Source organism: Anolis carolinensis, chromosome 4 (genome assembly GCF_035594765.1).
Source record: "Anolis carolinensis isolate JA03-04 chromosome 4, rAnoCar3.1.pri, whole genome shotgun sequence".
Taxonomy (NCBI): domain Eukaryota; kingdom Metazoa; phylum Chordata; class Lepidosauria; order Squamata; family Dactyloidae; genus Anolis; species Anolis carolinensis.
The window spans coordinates 162,773,232-162,790,681 of NC_085844.1; the positions used below are offsets into that span (position 1 = coordinate 162,773,232).

At 40.4% G+C, this 17,450-nt stretch overlaps 1 protein-coding gene and 1 non-coding gene across 4 annotated transcripts in view; both read right to left on the reverse strand.

The window, feature by feature from the left end:
- Nucleotides 1–17,450, reverse strand: part of st6galnac3 (ST6 N-acetylgalactosaminide alpha-2,6-sialyltransferase 3) — a 457,135-nt gene that overhangs the window by 250,381 nt on the left and 189,304 nt on the right. The window contains exons 1-2 of one of the 3 annotated variants that reach the window (XM_062978133.1): nt 15,937–16,057; nt 1,205–12,905 (exon numbers count right to left, since the gene is read on the reverse strand). The exons of 1 other annotated variant lie outside the window; for it this stretch is intronic. In XM_062978133.1, the coding sequence (XP_062834203.1) occupies nt 3,310–6,045 (2,736 nt within the window). In that variant the 5' untranslated portion in view covers nt 6,046–12,905; nt 15,937–16,057 and the 3' untranslated portion in view covers nt 1,205–3,309. Of the gene's footprint in view, nt 1–1,204; nt 12,906–15,936; nt 16,132–17,450 lie in introns of those variants that run through there. One more of the 3 variants, XM_008114114.3, reaches the window with a different exon arrangement.
- On the reverse strand, nt 17,183–17,283 carry mir5428 (microRNA mir-5428). The gene has a single exon (NR_130028.1). It is a non-coding gene; the product is annotated as a microRNA mir-5428 (primary transcript).

A 17,450-nucleotide genomic window follows, 5' to 3' on the forward strand; every position in this document is an offset into this window, starting at 1 on the left:
AATTAGAGAAGATTTTGTATACTTTTTTCAAAAAAGAAATGTCTTTGGGGAACTTCAGAATGGCTTTTCCCACAGACACGTAAAAACAGAGAGGCTTTTGAAGACATATCTGGATGGTTGATCCTCTTGGATTAACAGACCCCAGACAATATGTCAAGAAATAAAGAATTCATGGACCACACAAAAACTGAAGCAAGGATGTTACATCTATCAAGGAAAAATACAAAACTTCAAATAGAACCATGCTTTGAAATGAGCTTTTTCAATCTCACTGCAAAAGAAACACAAGTGTCAACAATATTTGATGCAAATGTCAAAAACACTCCCTATAGCAAATCATTCAAACATATTCGTGTTAATAAAAAAAGATGTTGCTCAACTGTTTAAGTATAAAAATAATAGAAAGGGAAACTTGATTTATCATCGGATGTCTGTATTTGGGGAAGGTTAAGAACACAAGACCCTTGTTGGATCAGGCTATTAAATCAACATCCAGTTCCTCACAATAACCTACCAGATGCCTAAGGGAAGCCTGCAAGCAGAATAAGAGGGCAGTAACCTCTTATTCACAAGATGCTCTCCTCCACTAACTGATGTTCAGAGACACAATATGGCTGATACTGAAGGCAATAACCATCTCAGTCAGTAGCCACGGATGGACAACTTTTACTGCCTAAGAAGTTGTCAAATGTCATTAAATCCAGGTAAGGTAGTGGTCATTGCCAGAATGTAAAATTCTCATTTGCCTTGTTTTTGCATGTCAGGATAAGAGACAGGCATTTTGGAGGAGTTAATTGGTCTCAAGAAAGAGTCCACATTAGTGTAACATATTCTGTACAAATTGAGTAAGTTGGGCAAAGTGCATAAACTTCATAGGCTGCTGCCTTGTTGTGTGATTTTTAAAATAATAATAATAATAAAAGCACCAAATTGCCTGTTTGCATCTTTTTTGATCAAAAAGGCCATTCTTTGATTTCTCCTATATATGTGCTTTTTTATTTTTTACAAGCGTTGTGTCTTATCACTTTGAACAAAAAAGTTCCTCTTCTGTCATTCTTGAAGTGAGAAGTTTCATGGATGTTTTTGCTCAGGCTGTCCTAAAGTGTTGAGATTTTATGGCTTCTGCCATAAAAAAACAAGAGATAATAATAATAATAATAATAATAATAATAATAATAATAATAATAATAACAACAACAACAACAACAACAACAACAACAACAACTTTATTTTTATCTCACCCTATCTCTCAAAGGTGATTCAGGGTGGTTTACAATAAAAAGATTGGCAATCATTCAATGCCGACAAAATATAGCAAAATAGACAAATAAAATAAACAACATTGAAGGGTACTGATAAAACAACACAAAAATAACACAATTGAAATTAGGATTTTTAGACTATTCCTAAATCCTGAGAAAGCTGGTTCTTTCAGGCAACTATGCACGATAATAATAATAATAATAATAATAATAATAATAATAATAATAATAATAATACATCACACAGTCCTAGAAACTTGGGAAGTGTTCGACTTGTGATTTTGTGAAACGAAATCCAGCATATCTATCTTGTTTGCTGTGTCATACAATAAAATAATAACTTCATTCTTATAACCCGCCTCCATCTCCCCGAAGGGACTCGGGGTGGCATACATGGGGACCAAGCCTAGAAAACAAGTGTACAAGATATAAACTAAAACACATAATAACAATATAATTGAAAAGAATTAAAACCACAGAATAAAATACATCAGTGAGCATCAAAAGACCGAAAAGTGGAATAAATAAAATTGCAAGGGAAAGGGCAGGGCTTGTGCAAAACACAGGACAATAGGACCAGGAATGGGAATAGAGTGCTGGAAGCCAGGACAGTAAACAACTTGGACTGGGCAGTGATAAATTACAAGCTGACCTGTTGTTCAAAGGCAAGTTGAAACATCAGTGTCTTCAAGTCTTTATGGAATGTGGACAGGGAGGGGGCTAGTCTGATTTCCCTGGAGGGAAAGGTCCAAAGCTGGGGGGTCACCACCACCACAAAGTATATCCTTTTTCCTGTTCTGAATGTCCTAATATTCACCTCCACTGAATGGACTCCAAGGGTTAGTAATATGGCAGACAAAATTCTCTATTCACTTTAACCATATCATGCATAATTTTGTAATCTGTCACATCATCTATTTCCCCTCTTATCACTGCTTAATGAATAATTTAAACTGTTTCTTCATAATGGCATTGCTCAAGTGCCCCCCATGACTTTGTTTTCAATTTCCCCATTCTTATAACATTGTACAGATCAATCCTCTAAACAGCGATCCAAAGGTGAACACTGTATAATTTTGTGCTATACAATAATGTAAGACATGAAATATTCTTTTTCCTGGAAACAAGGTTTGGTGCACACAAAATGTAATCATATAGATATGATGTAGTGAGAAACTGCTTATCAGTCTATGTCTGATAAAACACCCTTGACTAGAAAAGGTAGTGAGTTTTCTCCTTAACCATGTATTTCTTTTCAGCTGAAATCACTTATTGGGAAAATAATGCCCATTATATCCCCCATAATATAAATGGCTTCAGCCAGAGCTTCTCCCTCTGACTCCCACAAAACAACCATAACTCTTTTGCTACTGATGCATTACTTTTTCTGTCTCCCTAATCAGGAATTGGCTTTCATGGTACCAACACCTTTGGGAGACTATACTGCCTCCTCCCTCCTCTTCCTCTCAGTTGATGAAGGAAAAGTGGGAAAGAAATGTTTAGGTGATGGGAACAACTGACTCCCTTGGGGTGTTTGCTTGATTGAAAGTGAGGAACAATTATACCACTTTAACAGGGCTCAATGCTACAGAATTGTAGTTTGTTGCAGCACCAGAGCTCTCTGACAGAGAAGCCTAAATATTTCACAAGTCTACAAATCACAGAATTCTACAGCATTGAGTCATAATAGTCAATGTGTTGTCAAATTGCTTTAATTCTTTAGTGGGGCTACATTCTTGCTTTGCATCATGCAATACAGAGTTTGAATCCTCTTTCACATATGAAAACGTACTGGGTGTCTTAAGCTTCGAGGTGGGTCGTAGCGGGAGACACGTTTGGACAGTTAAGCTGGGCCGGAACCATTTAGAGCTTTATAGGCTAAAGCCAGCACCTTGAATTGTGCTCGGTAGCTAATCGGCAGCCAGTGGAGCTGGCGTAACAGAGGAGTAGTACGCTCATAGAATCATAGAATCATAGAATAGTAGAGTTGGAAGAGACCTCATGGGCCATCCAGTCCAACCCCCTGCCAAGAAGCAGGAAATCGCATTCAAAGCACCCCCGACAGATGGCCATCCAGCCTCTGCTTAAAAGCCTCCAAGGAAGGAGCCTCCACCACAGCCCGGGGGAGAGAGTTCCACTGTCGAACAGCCCTCACAGTGAGGAAGTTCTTCCTGATGTTCAGGTGGAATCTCCTTTCCTGTAGTTTGAAGCCATTGTTCCATGTCCTAGTCTGCAGGGCAGCAGAAAACAAGCTTGCTCCCTCCTCCCTATGACTTCCCTTCACATATTTGTACATGGCTATCATGTCTCCTCTCAGCCTTCTCTTCTGCAGGCTAAACATGCCCAGCTCTTTAAGCCGCTCCTCATAGGGCTTGTTCTCCAGACCCTTAAACATTTTAGTCGCCCTCCTCTGGACGCTTTCCAGCTTGTCGACATCTCCCTTCAACTGTGGTGCCCAGAATTGGACGCAGTATTCCAGGTGTGGTCTGACCAAGGCAGAATAGAGGGGGAGCATGACTTCCCTGGATCTAGACGCTATATCCCTATTGATGCAGGCCAGAATCCCGTTGGCTTTTTTAGCTGCTACATCACATTGTTGGCTCATGTTTAACTTGTTGTCCACGAGGACTCCAAGGTCCTTTTCGCACACACTGCTGTCAAGCCAGGCGTCCCCCATTCTGTATCTTTGATTTCCATTTTTTCTGCCGAAGTGAAGTATCTTGCATTTGTCCCTGTTGAACTTCATTTTGTTAGTTTCAGCCCATCTCTCTAGTCTGTCAAGATCGTTTTGAATTCTGCTCCTGTCTTCTGGAGTGTTAGCTATCCCTCCCAGTTTTGTGTCGTCTGCAAACTTGATGATCGTGCCTTCTAACCCTTCGTCTAAGTCGTTAATAAAGATGTTGAACAGAACCGGGCCCAGGACGGAGCCCTGCGGCACTCCACTTGTCACTTCTTTCCATGATGAAGATGACGCATTGGTGAGCACCCTTTGGGTTCGTTCGCTTAGCCAATTGCAGATCCACCTAACCGTAATTTTGTCTAGCCCACATTTTACTAGTTTATTTGCCAGAAGGTCGTGGGGGACTTTGTCGAAGGCCTTACTGAAATCCAGGTACGCTACATCCACAGCATTCCCTGTATCGACCCAACTCGTAACTCTATCGAAAAAAGAGATCAGATTAGTCTGGCATGACTTGTTTTTGGTAAATCCGTGTTGACTATTAGCAATGGCCGCATTTGTTTCTAAGTGTTCGCAGACCACTTCCTTGATGATCTTTTCCAGAATCTTGCCTGGTATCGATGTGAGGCTGACCGGACGGTAATTGTTTGGGTCGTTCTTTTTTCCCTTCTTGAAGATAGGGACCACATTCGCCCTCCTCCAATCTGCTGGGACTTCTCCCGTTCTCCAAGAACTCTCGAAGATAATTGCTAGTGGTTCTGAAATAACTTCCGCTAATTCCTTCAATACTCTTGGATGTAGCTGATCTGGCCCTGGGGACTTGAATTCGTTTAGAGAGGCCAGGTGTTCCTGGACAACTTGTTTCCCCATTTGGGGTTGGATTTCCCCCAATCCTTCGTCCATTCCATGTTGCTGAGGTTGAAGATGGCTTTCTTTTTGTGAGAAGACCGAGGCAAAGAAGGCATTGAGCAGTTCTGCCTTTTCCCTGTCCCCTGTCGCCATCACCCCATCTTCTCCTTGCAGAGGCCCTATCGCCTCCTTTTTCTTCCTTTTTCTACCAACGTAAGCAAAAAAGCCTTTTTTGTTGTTTTTTATGTCCCTGGCAAGCCTGAGCTCATTTTGTGCTTTAGCCTTGCGAACCTTTTCCCTACAGGTGTTGGCTATATGTTTGAATTCTTCTTTGGTGATTTCTCCCCTTTTCCACTTCTTGTGCATGTCACTTTTGAGCTTTAGCTCAGTTAGAAGTTCTTTGGACATCCATTCTGGCTTCTTTGCACTTGTCTTATTTTTCTTCTTTGTTGGCACTGTTTGCATTTGCGCCTTGAGTATTTCACTTTTGAAAAACTCCCATCCATCCTTAACTCCCTTGTTTTTTAATATTGGTGTCCATGGAATGCCTCTCAGTAATTCCTTCATTTTTTGGAAGTCAGCTCTCTTAAAGTTGAGAATGCGTGTTTGACTTGTCTTAGTTTCAGCATTCCTTTGTATTGCAAACTCCAGGAGCACATGGTCACTTGCCCCTAAGGATCCAACCACTTCAACTGTATTGATCAGGTCTTCCACATTTGTTAAGATTAGATCAAGAGTTGCTGATCCTCTTGTTGCCTCTTCTACCTTCTGGACCATAAAATTGTCTGCAAGGCAAGTGAGGAATTTGTTGGACTTTGTACTCTTGGCTGAGTTTGTTTTCCAGCAGATATCGGAATAATTGAAATCACCCATGACTACTATATCTCTTCTTTGTGCCTGTTTGGTCAGCTGTTGACAGAAGGCTTCATCAAGTCCTTCATCCTGACTCGGAGGTCTGTAGTAGACACCCACGACAAGATCTTTTTGAGTCCCGGTTCCCTTGATTCTTATCCAGATGCTTTCTAGCTGGTTTCCCGGATTACAGTCTTGCATTTCTTCTGCAACGTAACTGTTTTTGACATATAAAGCTACTCCCCCTACTCTCCCTTTTGTTCTATTTCTGTGAAAGAGGTTATAGCCCTCAATGGCTACATTCCAGTGATGGGAGTCATCCCACCAGGTTTCAGTGATGCCTATGACATCGTATGTGTGGTACTGTGCTAAGAGTTGGAGTTCGTCTTGCTTATTTCCCATGCTCTGAGCGTTGGTGTAAAGACATGTAAGCCCCTGTGACCTCCCCTTGAGCTGTTTATTTGGGATTATTGTGCTCTCCGTACTTGGTCCTTGCTGTGTTTGTGCAGCCCTCCGTTTAGCCTTTTGGCAGTTCCCTGTGGTCGTGGGTAATATAGTGTTCGCCAGGCTGTTGTTCCCCTCCCCCACCGCTCCCTGAACGCCGCTCCTGTTATTACCCTGGCAGCCTCCCGTTGGACTAATTGAAGCTTCCGAACAGTCTTCAAAGGCAGCCCCACGTAGAGTGCATTGCAGTAGTCTAAACGGGATGTAACAAGAGCGTGGACCACCGTGGCCAAGTCCGGCTTCCCAAGGTACAGTCGCAGCTGGTGCACAAGTTTTAACTATGCGAAGACTCCCCTAGCCACCGCTGAGACCTGGGGCTCCAGGCTCAATGATGAGTCTAGGATCACCCGGAGACTACGAACCTGCGCCTTCAGGGGGAGTGTGCCCCCATCCAGCACAGGCTGTAGCCCTATACCCTGTTCGGCCTTCCGACTGACCAGGAGGACCTCAGTCTTGTCTGTATTCAATTTCAATTTGTTGGCCCTCATCCAGACCGACACAGCGGCCAAGCACCAGTTCAGGACCTGAACAGCCTCCTTAGTGACAAGTGGAAAGGAGTGACAGAGCTGGACATCATCTGTGTACAGATGACACTGGACCTACATTTATGACACAGTGGAGATGAGAAGCCCAGACAGCAGTGCAGTCTTCTGGAAATGCTTTTTGTACATTAAAGTGTACAGAAGACATACAAAAGCACAGCTGTTGGTTACCAGCAGCCTTTGTTGTATATCAGGCCATGAGTAGTGATTCAGAAACCTATTAGAGCTATCAGAGCTTTTTATGTTGTTGATGAACAAGAAAAACAAATATTGATTTATCTAGTCTTCAAGAAGGTTCCCTTTTATCTTTCAGGGAGATCCTTTTAGGTACCTTTTTATGAATCCCTTTCATGAGAGACGCACAACGCTTCTTGACTCCTCTCTTCACTGCAAATTATAAGAGACTATTTCTTTTTTCGAACCTGTTCCTTCTAACATTCTCTTGATACATGAAAACAAACTGTATCTGAGATGAGGAACATGTCAAATGTCAGTATTTAACAATGGTCTCAGAAGGGAGATGTGATTTTGCTCCTTGTTCCATTCAGTGCTTTCATGGGCCAATTGCAAGATTTTTTTTAAAAAATCCACTGTTAACAGGCTTGTGCTATCCTCTTATTAGATTTTATTCTCAAAACAAATGTAATTACGCTGCATGGGGCTCCCTATTTGATGGGCAAGTTTCAGGCTTGCTGCAGAGCCGCTTGAACTCCACTGAGCTTGACAGGCTAATTTACCCTTAAATTAAACATCTCCAGTGTTATTTATTAAGACTCGCTCCACACCATGCAGTACACTTTGCTCTCACCCATATCTATGCAAGTCATGAAGCATTCAGGGGACTACATTTAGTGGAATGTTATACAATGTACAGTTCTGACTCAATTATAATAATACAGAAATTTCTGAAGACAAAGCAATGTGACGGGAGAACAACGCAAACTAGACATGCCTTAGGGATGGGAGGTTAAATTATAAAAGATAATAAATTATGAAAGATGATTTTCCACTTCAGTAAAAATGTGTGAGAGTTCTTAAAGAGCAACAGAGATAAAACATTTATAAGAAAGGGAGTGATTGATGTCAGCAAAGTGTTCCAGGTATTATTATTATTCAGCCAGTCCTCTGTAATAACATGTCTGTATCGATTATACGAATTGTCTAAAGAGCCTGCCCTTCACAATTACACAGTGAGATGGAGATGTCATTCCAATTAAGTCATTTTGAGATACATGTAAAATGGAATATAAAGTGCAAAATTTTGTTTTTAATTAGTAAGTTGTATGTAAATCATAACTTTTGTATATACAAACAAATATTAAGAAACACAAGGGGAGGCCATGCAAAAATCTTAAGATTCAAAATACTTACCTATGACTTTCGGATGAATGTTGTAACTCTTGTAAATGGCTCCAGGTCTCCATTGCAGGTGCCAGTTCTTGCCCAAGGAAGAACTGGCAAGGAAGAAGTCCCTCCACATATGGCTGGCCCACAGAGAGAGCTAGAGACCACACTCACGTTGAGGCTTTCATGTGGGAAGTGAGCAGAGATCTGGGAAATGTAGTTTAGGGCAGGTCCTTCTGAATCCTCTGGCGCTGCTGATCTGAAGGCAATCCAGCACCTCGATTTTAAAAGTAACTTCTCCAATTTGGAAAGAGAAAACTCATGCTCTTCAATGTGGGAAGTGAGCAGAATTCTGGGAAATGTAGTTCAGGATGGGGCCTTTTGAGTCCTCACCTTCCCAAACTTGATTTCCCAGAATTCTGCTTACCGCCTTGTGCTGCCTCCTCCTCCTCCTCCATGTTCATTCTCAAAAGGGATTTTCAGATAAAAGAAAAGGATTGTTCGGAGTTGAATCAACCCTGTGAGCTAGGCAAAGTTGAGAGAAAGTAACTCCAAAGTTTACCTAGTAGGTTTCCTATTATTGTTATTGTTGTTGCAAAAGCTGGATGGCATCTACTGGGGGTGGTTTGACTGTGCTTTTCCTGACTGGCAAAATAAAGGGGGTTGGACTCCCCCCTTGTGCAATTACTTAACAAAAGTAACAAAGAATTCATTATATCTTTATAGTTACATTACAGACTCCTAACAATATTTTAGAAACAGTTTAGAAATGATTCTCTGGGCCCCCTAATTTCGTAATGAGTATTGAAACATTTTTTCATTGATTGCACAAGCCTAGTATATGTTTTTGTTTAACAAACCTAAATCTTAAGCTATCGCTGTGGAACATGCCTTTCACATCAATGTAGGTCTTGTAATTGCTATTGTTATCAACAGCTGATGTCGATTTCTACACTATGGATTAACTTGACATCTACATATATCCACCAGGTTCAATAATAGGATATTTGTAATTACTAGTACAGAGGAGGAACAGTAAGAAAAGCCTGTTTCTTGCATGCCCTGTCTAGCTGGATGTTGGACTAAGCAGGTCATTGGTTTAATTCAGCATCTTCTTACGTACCTTCTGTTTAGTCCCGCATGTCATTCTCCACTCCTGAGGACATCCATTCCCCAGGGGAGAGAAGATGGAATCTCTCAAGTAGAGACAGGCAAGGAGTCTGACTACCTCAACAGACACAATCCTCAAGAGTACGTTTTTCTGCTTTTTCTATGGTAGCAAAATCCTCGAGGACACTAAGTGCAGATTAAACTGTCAAGTAATGCAATCACAGCACAAAGGGCAACACAAGGAGGTTGAATAACTTCTTATAGCCAATTGAGGCTGAGGCTGGCTAGCTGAATAAAATCCCACATTATTTGCTTTGAACTGGGATATATGGCAGTTTGGACTCAGATAACCAAGTTCAAAGCAGATATTGCAGAATTTTCTGCCTTGATATTCTGGGATCAGGGCCGGCCCTAGGTAATTTTCAAGTGTAAGCAAACAGAATTTTGCCCCCCCCCCCAACCAATCACTGAAAAATAAAAGCATTGGATAAGCGAAAATGTTGGAAAATAAGGAGGGATTAAGGAAAACCCTATTAAACATCAAATTACAGTATGATTTTACAAATTAAGCACCAAAACATCATGTTTTACAACAAATCAACAGAAAAAGCAGTTCAATACATGGTAATGTTATGTAGGAATTGCTATATTTGTGAATTTAGCACCAAACATAGAACTGGGATATAGGGCAGTGTGGACTCAGATAACCCAGTTCAAAGCAGATATTGTGGGTTATTCTGCTTTGATATTCTGGGTTATATGGCTGTGTGGAAGAGCCCTGAGGGTCCTTCCACACAGTCATAAATCCCAGAATATCAAGGCAGATAATCCACATCTGCTTTGAACTGGATTATATGGCAGTGTGGACTCAGATAAACCAGATCAAGGCAGATGTTGTGGGTTATTCTGCTTTGATATTCTGGGTTATATGGCTGTGTGGAAGAGCACTGAGAGTTCTTCCACATAGCCATATAACCCAGAATTTCAAGGAAGATAATCCAGGCTCTGGATTGCTGTGAGTTTTCTGGGCTGTATAGCCATGTTTATTTATTTATTTACAGCATTTATATTCCGCCCTTCTCACCCCGAAGGGGACTCAGGGCAGATCACATTACACATATAGGCAAATATTCAATGCCTTTTAACATAGAACAAAGACAAACAAACATATGCTCCAAGCGGCCTCGAACTCATGACCTCCTGGTTAGAGTGATTCACTGCAGTTAATTACAGCTGGCTTGCTCTCCCGCCTGCGCCACAGCTTGTTCCAGAAGCATTCTTTCCTAACGTTTCACCCACATCTATGGCAGGCATCCTCAGAAGCTGTGGTGTTGGTAACTAGGCAAGTGGGGTTTATATATCTATATAATGTCCAGGGTGGAAGAAAGAACTCTTATCTGTTGGCAGTAAGTGTGAATGTTGCCATTGGCCAGCTTGATTAGCATTGAATGGCCTTGTACCTTCAAAGCCTGGCTGCTTCCTGCCTGGGGGAAATACTTTGTTGGGAGGTGTTAACTGGCCCTGATTGTTTCCTGTCTGGAACTCCCCCTTTTTAAGTGTTGTTCTTTATTTACTGTCCTGATTCTCGAGTTTTTAAATACCGGTAGCCAGATTTTGTTCATTCTCATGGTTTCCTCCTTTCTGTTGAAATTGTCCACATGCTTATGGATTTCAATGGCTTCTTTGTGTAGTCTGACATCACATCAACCCAGTGATTCCGGCCATGAAAGCATCCGACAACACATAGAACCTATTTTGTTCTAAGTTGGGGGCTGCCTGTACCTGGAAAAGGGCCTTCTGGCCCACAGCTACCTCTGGAAGAGCAGTGATGGTGGTGGTGAAGGCGTTGCGGCCTAGAGCGGGCTGAGGGTCCCGGCCGTGAATGAAGGTGGGAGGGGGAGGACTGCTCGTGTACTCGCAGCCAGAGGGATAACTCCGGCTGCCAGTGCACGAGCACGAGCAGGCCTCCCCCTCCCACCTTCCTTCCCAGCCGTGAGCGAAGATGAGAGGGGGAGGCCTGCTCACACACTCCTGGGGCCAGAGGGAAAACTCCAATCGCCAGTGCACAAGCACGAGCAGGCCTTCCCCTCCCACCTTCCTTCCCAGCCATGAGCAAGTGTGCGCTTGCTTACCTGTGGGTGCCCACACGGGTGGGGAGGAGTAGAGGGTGAGGAAGCAGCCCAATGGCACCTGTTCTAATGCAGGAGGGGGAAGGTGAAGTGCACCTGGAGGGTGTGCCCCCTCCCAGTGGGGAGGGGAAAAAAGAAAAAAGACAAAAAAGAAGCTGCTCATTAGCCTTAGGGCACTTGGAGGCGCCTCAACTGCGCCCCCCAGAGGATGGTGCCTTCAACAACCACGTAGTTTGCCTACCGGTTGAACCGCCCCTGTCTGGGATATAGGGCTGTGTGGAAGGGCCCTGAAGCAACAGCAAGAGATTTTATGTGCCCCAAAAGAGAAGCAAATTGATGTTTAATTTATTACTATTGTGTCATTTTAAAAAATACAAGAATAGAAAAAGTGTTGCAAATGCCAGAATAATAACCTTTGTGTGGGGTACTATGATTTGTGGGAAAGCTACGTGTGCCATTTTCTATACTACATCCAGGGGCCTTTTCACACAGCCCTATATCCCAGAATATCAAGGCAGAAAATCCCACAATATCTGCTTTGAACTGGGTTATCTGAGTCCACACTCAGATAATGTGGGATTTTCTGCTTAATATTCTGGAATATAAGGCTGTGTGCAAGGGCCCCAAGCTGGACCCCTAACAAGCTGGACACCTAAAACAAATACCTGAATGCCAGACTTTTTACATCCCTCCTACTTTGCATGGGACCTAAAATATCCACAAGTGAAATGTGCGATTTATAGTCCTCTACGCTTTTACAGAAAATGGAGAAGTACATCTATTAGTTTTATACGAAGTACTTTAACTCACACTGTAGAGATAATATTTTATCTTTTTTTAAAAAAATCTTCCAAACAGAACCCATAGGAATCTTCTCAACTTCAACTGGCTTGATCTCTAGACCTATGCTCAGATTATCAAACAATTCTGCTGACATCAGCCTCTCTTAATTTCAAGAGAGAATGACCAAATGGCTTAAAATACAGATATTGATTCATCGTATTGTATTCTATAAATCAGCACCTCAAAGTGCCACTAAATTGCACTCTCTTAAGTGCTACATACATCTCATGTGAGATATACAATATCTGGGGAAGTACTAAGTGTTCCACAGTTATTTATTAAGCATCTCGGAATTAAGAGATTCTGTTGTTAAAGAAAAACATTAGTATTCCCAGATTGGTCATAAAAAAAGGCTATGTCTAAAAACCAACATAGCTTGAAGATGCTGTGTGAAATGAAGCAGACCTTCCTGCCACAATGATCACTGTTTAATTGATGGTGAAGGAGATGGTCTCATATGATATGATCAAGCAGTCTTTTCACCAAGCCATTGCCACAGAGATATGTGTGGATTGAAGCACAGAAACGCAAAAAGTGATCCCTGTTGGAAAGAACAAATTCCCAGTGTCCTCCTTTCCCAGACATCTCTCATTGCTGTGAATTGTATCCATGCTCTGCGCTTTCTATAGCCACAAGACAGATGTTTCTGAGGGAATCACATGAAGTGTTGTCCTCACCATTCTCAGTCTGCCCCTATTTTCTATTGCAGTCACAAGTCAACATTTTGAATTACAGTAGGCCCTTCGTATCCACTAGTGTTTTGTTCCAGGAATCCCTTGAATACCAGCATCTGTGGATGGTCAAATACCATTATACACAATAGTATAGTAAAATTATGTTCCTTTTATAAAATGGCACAATCAAGGCTTGCTTTGGAGATTTTTTAGAAATGTTTTTAAGACATGGAGGATTGAATCTGTGGATACGGAATCTGTGCATATAGGTTCAACTTTATTGAGTTAGGCCTCTTTCAACTGCCTCCCTCACTTGGCTTTTCAATGTTCTTGTTCGGTTTCATGCTGGAGATAATTCTATAAACATTAGCCATTTCTTACAAAATGGCCACTAATTCAGACAAAAACTAATACTGTATTGAAAGAAAATTGTGAAATGATTGTGAAAAAAAAGACTTTTTCTTCTTTCCCACATAACAAATTTAGACAACTAAGCAACAACAACAACAACAACAGTTCTCTCAATTTTGGGAGAGGTTTTCATTTGAATACTCAAATGTATGTCACTAAAGGCAAAAAAAGAGGTGATAGAGATAAATATAGAGGTGTTTTATACTCAGAAACCAGTGGTACAAAGCAAATCTTTAATCATTCTAAAAGCATTCTATTGGAAGACCTGGATGTCACATAATTTTTGCATTTATGGGACAGTGAGAAAATTATGGTGTGATGAGGAATAATCAACAGATCAGTAAACATGGTGATAAAGTGGTATTAAAGGCAATAAAAACAAGGGAAGACTGAGAGAGAGATGGGTATGTTCAGCCTAGGAAATAAGACATGGGAGGGAAGAATAATGATCTGGTCATAATAAACAAAATAATTCTATATTATCACAGAACAGAGAGAGGATATTTAGTCATTCTGTACTTTCTAAAGGGGTGGGCAACAATGAGATTAAATTACACGTGCATTTCTTTTCTATTATCCCTTCTCTAAAGGGAGTGTGTACAGAATTTAGTTCAATTTTGCACATCTGTGCAAATAATTGACCTTTCCTGATTTTTTAAAAACATACTCAAGGAAGTAATGGCCATGTGAACTGAGCCAAAGGAAAAACATTCTTTCTTATTTGCGCTCAGTTATCCACATCCATGTCAAGTCCAGACCAGATCTACAGGTTTGCCATAGTCTCATCAGAGGGCACATGGCACAACATTTAGCTAGATCTAGTGCCTTACATACATAAATAGAAGCCCAGGTACACCTTGTTTTTTATGCTTAATTAAAAGTCAGGTTATAAATAGAGCTTGATATATAAACAAAGATCAAATTTTCAGTATTTAGACAATTAAATAAAAGACTCTCCAAATTCTAGATAGACATAGGAAACTAACCATACCAAAATAATTATCTTCCTTTATATCTAAACTATGTTACAAAATTCATTCCTAACACAAAAAAATAGCAGATCAAGTACAAAGTCTGTCCCAAACATGTAGTACTTTGGGATTTTATTTCCCACCTTAAGAGGTAAGCAGAGGTATGCCCAATAGTTCCAGTGCCCTACAATTACTAATCCATAGACTTTCCCCAACACTTCATTATTAGAAATCTGCATGTTTCCATGTAACACAATGGGAACAATAAATATTCTGCTTTGGCAGAATGGGTTTTTTCCTTTCTTTTTTGCAATAATGGTTTTTTAAAAAATTACATATAGTTTTTAATTCAAGAAAGAATCAATTGGTATTTTTATCATTTTAAAAGATAATTCACAGTACATTTATTTCAAACATCGTATCATATGCTAAAGTTATATCATCAGAAGAAATGACTGCACATTTACAATCTCAATTTTTGAGCTACAAATTATCCAATTATTAACCCAGTTATTAATTCCAACTAAAGCAGATCCATTGAATCCATGGGGTTTACATAAGTGTTGACACAAAGACTAGAGGCATCCATTGATTTAAACTTCAAAAGTCAGAGGGCGAAAGTGCCGCCTACAGGAACCCAAAGCTCCCCACAAACTCCTAAAATTATTTTCATTTGGCACAATTTGGAGGCAACAATCTTCTCAAATATGCTCTAAGTCCCCCAACACAAAACAAATGTGCTGATCAAACCTCTCCAACCTCTCAGAATCCCAGTCAATATCTTTTTTTCCCTTTCCCACTCCAAAAATGGCAAAATAAATTACTTTGAGGTCATAACAAGAGAGAAAATGTTTCAGTGTAGGCTATATTTCAGAGGAAGGGGCTAGCAAAATGGCCTCTGAGTGATCCTTACCTAAGAGCATTCTACAAAATTCATGAGGTCACCATAAGTTGACGGGTGACTTGAAGATACATGTACGAGGGGCTGTTAATAGCAGGGAGCTGGAAGGAGAAATTGGTCCTGGTCCACTATGATAAAGAGCTTTGTTCAAAGTTAACTAATAAACTGTACATCTTTTGTCTTCTGCAGTTTCCATCAATCATGAATGAGAACACTATGAATTGCACTTTGTCGTGAATTGTTTTTAATAGAGAGAAGCAGTGGTGTCACTAGGGAATGCAAGGGATGTGAATGACACCAGGTGACACCGACAGAGAAGGTTACACTTTTGTTAACACTGTTTCAATAACAACTTATATTTCAGTAGAAATATCTCTATAGTTAGATATAACCACAAAGTCATTTTCACAAGCCCAGTTAACTGTATCAATATACCTACAAGACTAAAACTCAACATTTATTTTTAATGTTCCAAAATGCCTCTACTCTTTATATATAGTTGCTGTTTTTCACATTTTCTGCTATTTCAATATTAATATTGTCTTGTTTTTGATGTCTGAATACAACTGAAAGTTTAGATATTCTAACTTAAGCATGTATGAGATCCTTGATGGGATCTGTGAGATTGAAAATACCCGCAAGACCCATTTATATTGCCACTACTGGCTTTGAACCTTGTAAAATGAGAGCTAACAATCTATGTAATCATCAGATTAATCATTCTCTCATATCACTAGCTAGTTAGCATTACTGCCACAGGACAAGTCAAAATAACCATGTTTGCAACACAGTTTTAAAATATGTGAATCATCTCCACTGATACTATATTTGCTTTATGAAAGATACTATAATACAAAGTCTTACCTCTTCTGTTTTCACATTAATATATCCATAGTGTGTTCTTAGAGGACGTCTTTGTGTATAAGAAAATGGCATCAATTTGACACTGGCTTGTCCAAAGCAGCTGAGTATCAGAGGAAAGTTGACTTCATTTGTAAGGCGGGCAATGATCAGGAGTAGAAATGCTGCTATAAAGCCTACCACCATTATTGCCTTGCGCTGTAAATGGGAAAGAAAATTGAGGGAATTAAACTAGAAATATGAGCTTTTCAGCGTAATCAATTTTCTGCTATGTGTTTTGACATTTTTAGAGAACTCCGAATTGGTGGTGGGGGGGTCCATCTTCTGATAATTTCAGTACAAGAACCATATTTTCCAAGCCAATATATGAACAAATTGTAATTGTATGTGGATGCCACTTAATGCGGGGGGTTTCATGCAGGCATTCCAGTGGTAACCAGTATTTCAAAATACTAATTGGTAGTAGATGCTTCTGAAACTATATGGTTACATAAATGTGTATGTCAATGAATTTTCACTAAGAATGGTAATCCTAATTCAAAGAAGTGGTGACTCTAGGAAAATTAGGATCAGATACAAGCCCCTGTTAGCATTAATGCTATTGTAACCCTCTTCTGCCCAGAGACTTTCTGATGGAACAGTCTGCCAACAGAACTGCTTTTTTGACTGAGATCTGCTGGCAGGAAAGCTAACAAAAAGAGCAGAGATGGGGTAGGGCAATGAAAAAACTAAATTCTGCTAGAGCCAAACCTTCTCCAATCTAAAAAAAATAAGGATGCAAAGAACACTGCCATATTTTTTCATGTTTACCAGGAAAGGCTGGTTAATCAAATGAAAATACTCCCAGGGGAGTGGGGTGGGTGACAACTGCCAGGGAAGGTTATACCTTTTGGGACAGTTGTTCCAATTTTTGCATAGAATTCTATTATCTTGCAAAATACACTGTGCAAAAACAATTAACAATACGTTAATAAAATTTCACCCAAAAGACAAAAGCATATAAAACCATTACATATACAATCCATCAACAGATGCTTTAAAAACATAATTTAAAAATAATGTAGTTAGCATCCAAAAGAAAGTGTTTTTCAGAGACAGAATACGATAGCAGACTACTGGCTTCTCCCCCAGGAATCTCTCAAAGGAGAAGTCACAACCTGCAGATAACCACCAGTTCTGAGATATTTTGGGATAAGTGGAGACGCCCATCCAGCCAAGGGAGAAGCTTTCAGAAAACCCAGTTTCTGCCTCTGATGATGCCCCTTTCGTGACCCCTAACTAGCCACCAGCTGCCAAGGCAAAACAAGTGGCAGCTGGAGGCTAGTTAGAAGTCAAGAAAGGGAACCTGCCCCAGTGTGGTCACTGTGACTCACAGCAAAAAGAACTCCAAACTGCTGCTTTTGAAGAATAAACTAAAGATTTTACCTGGCGAAATTAATTATTGTTTGCTAGATAATTAAACACCCATTTGCATTATCTTCTATTGGAGATGCAAATAATATAATTTTTAAATCTAG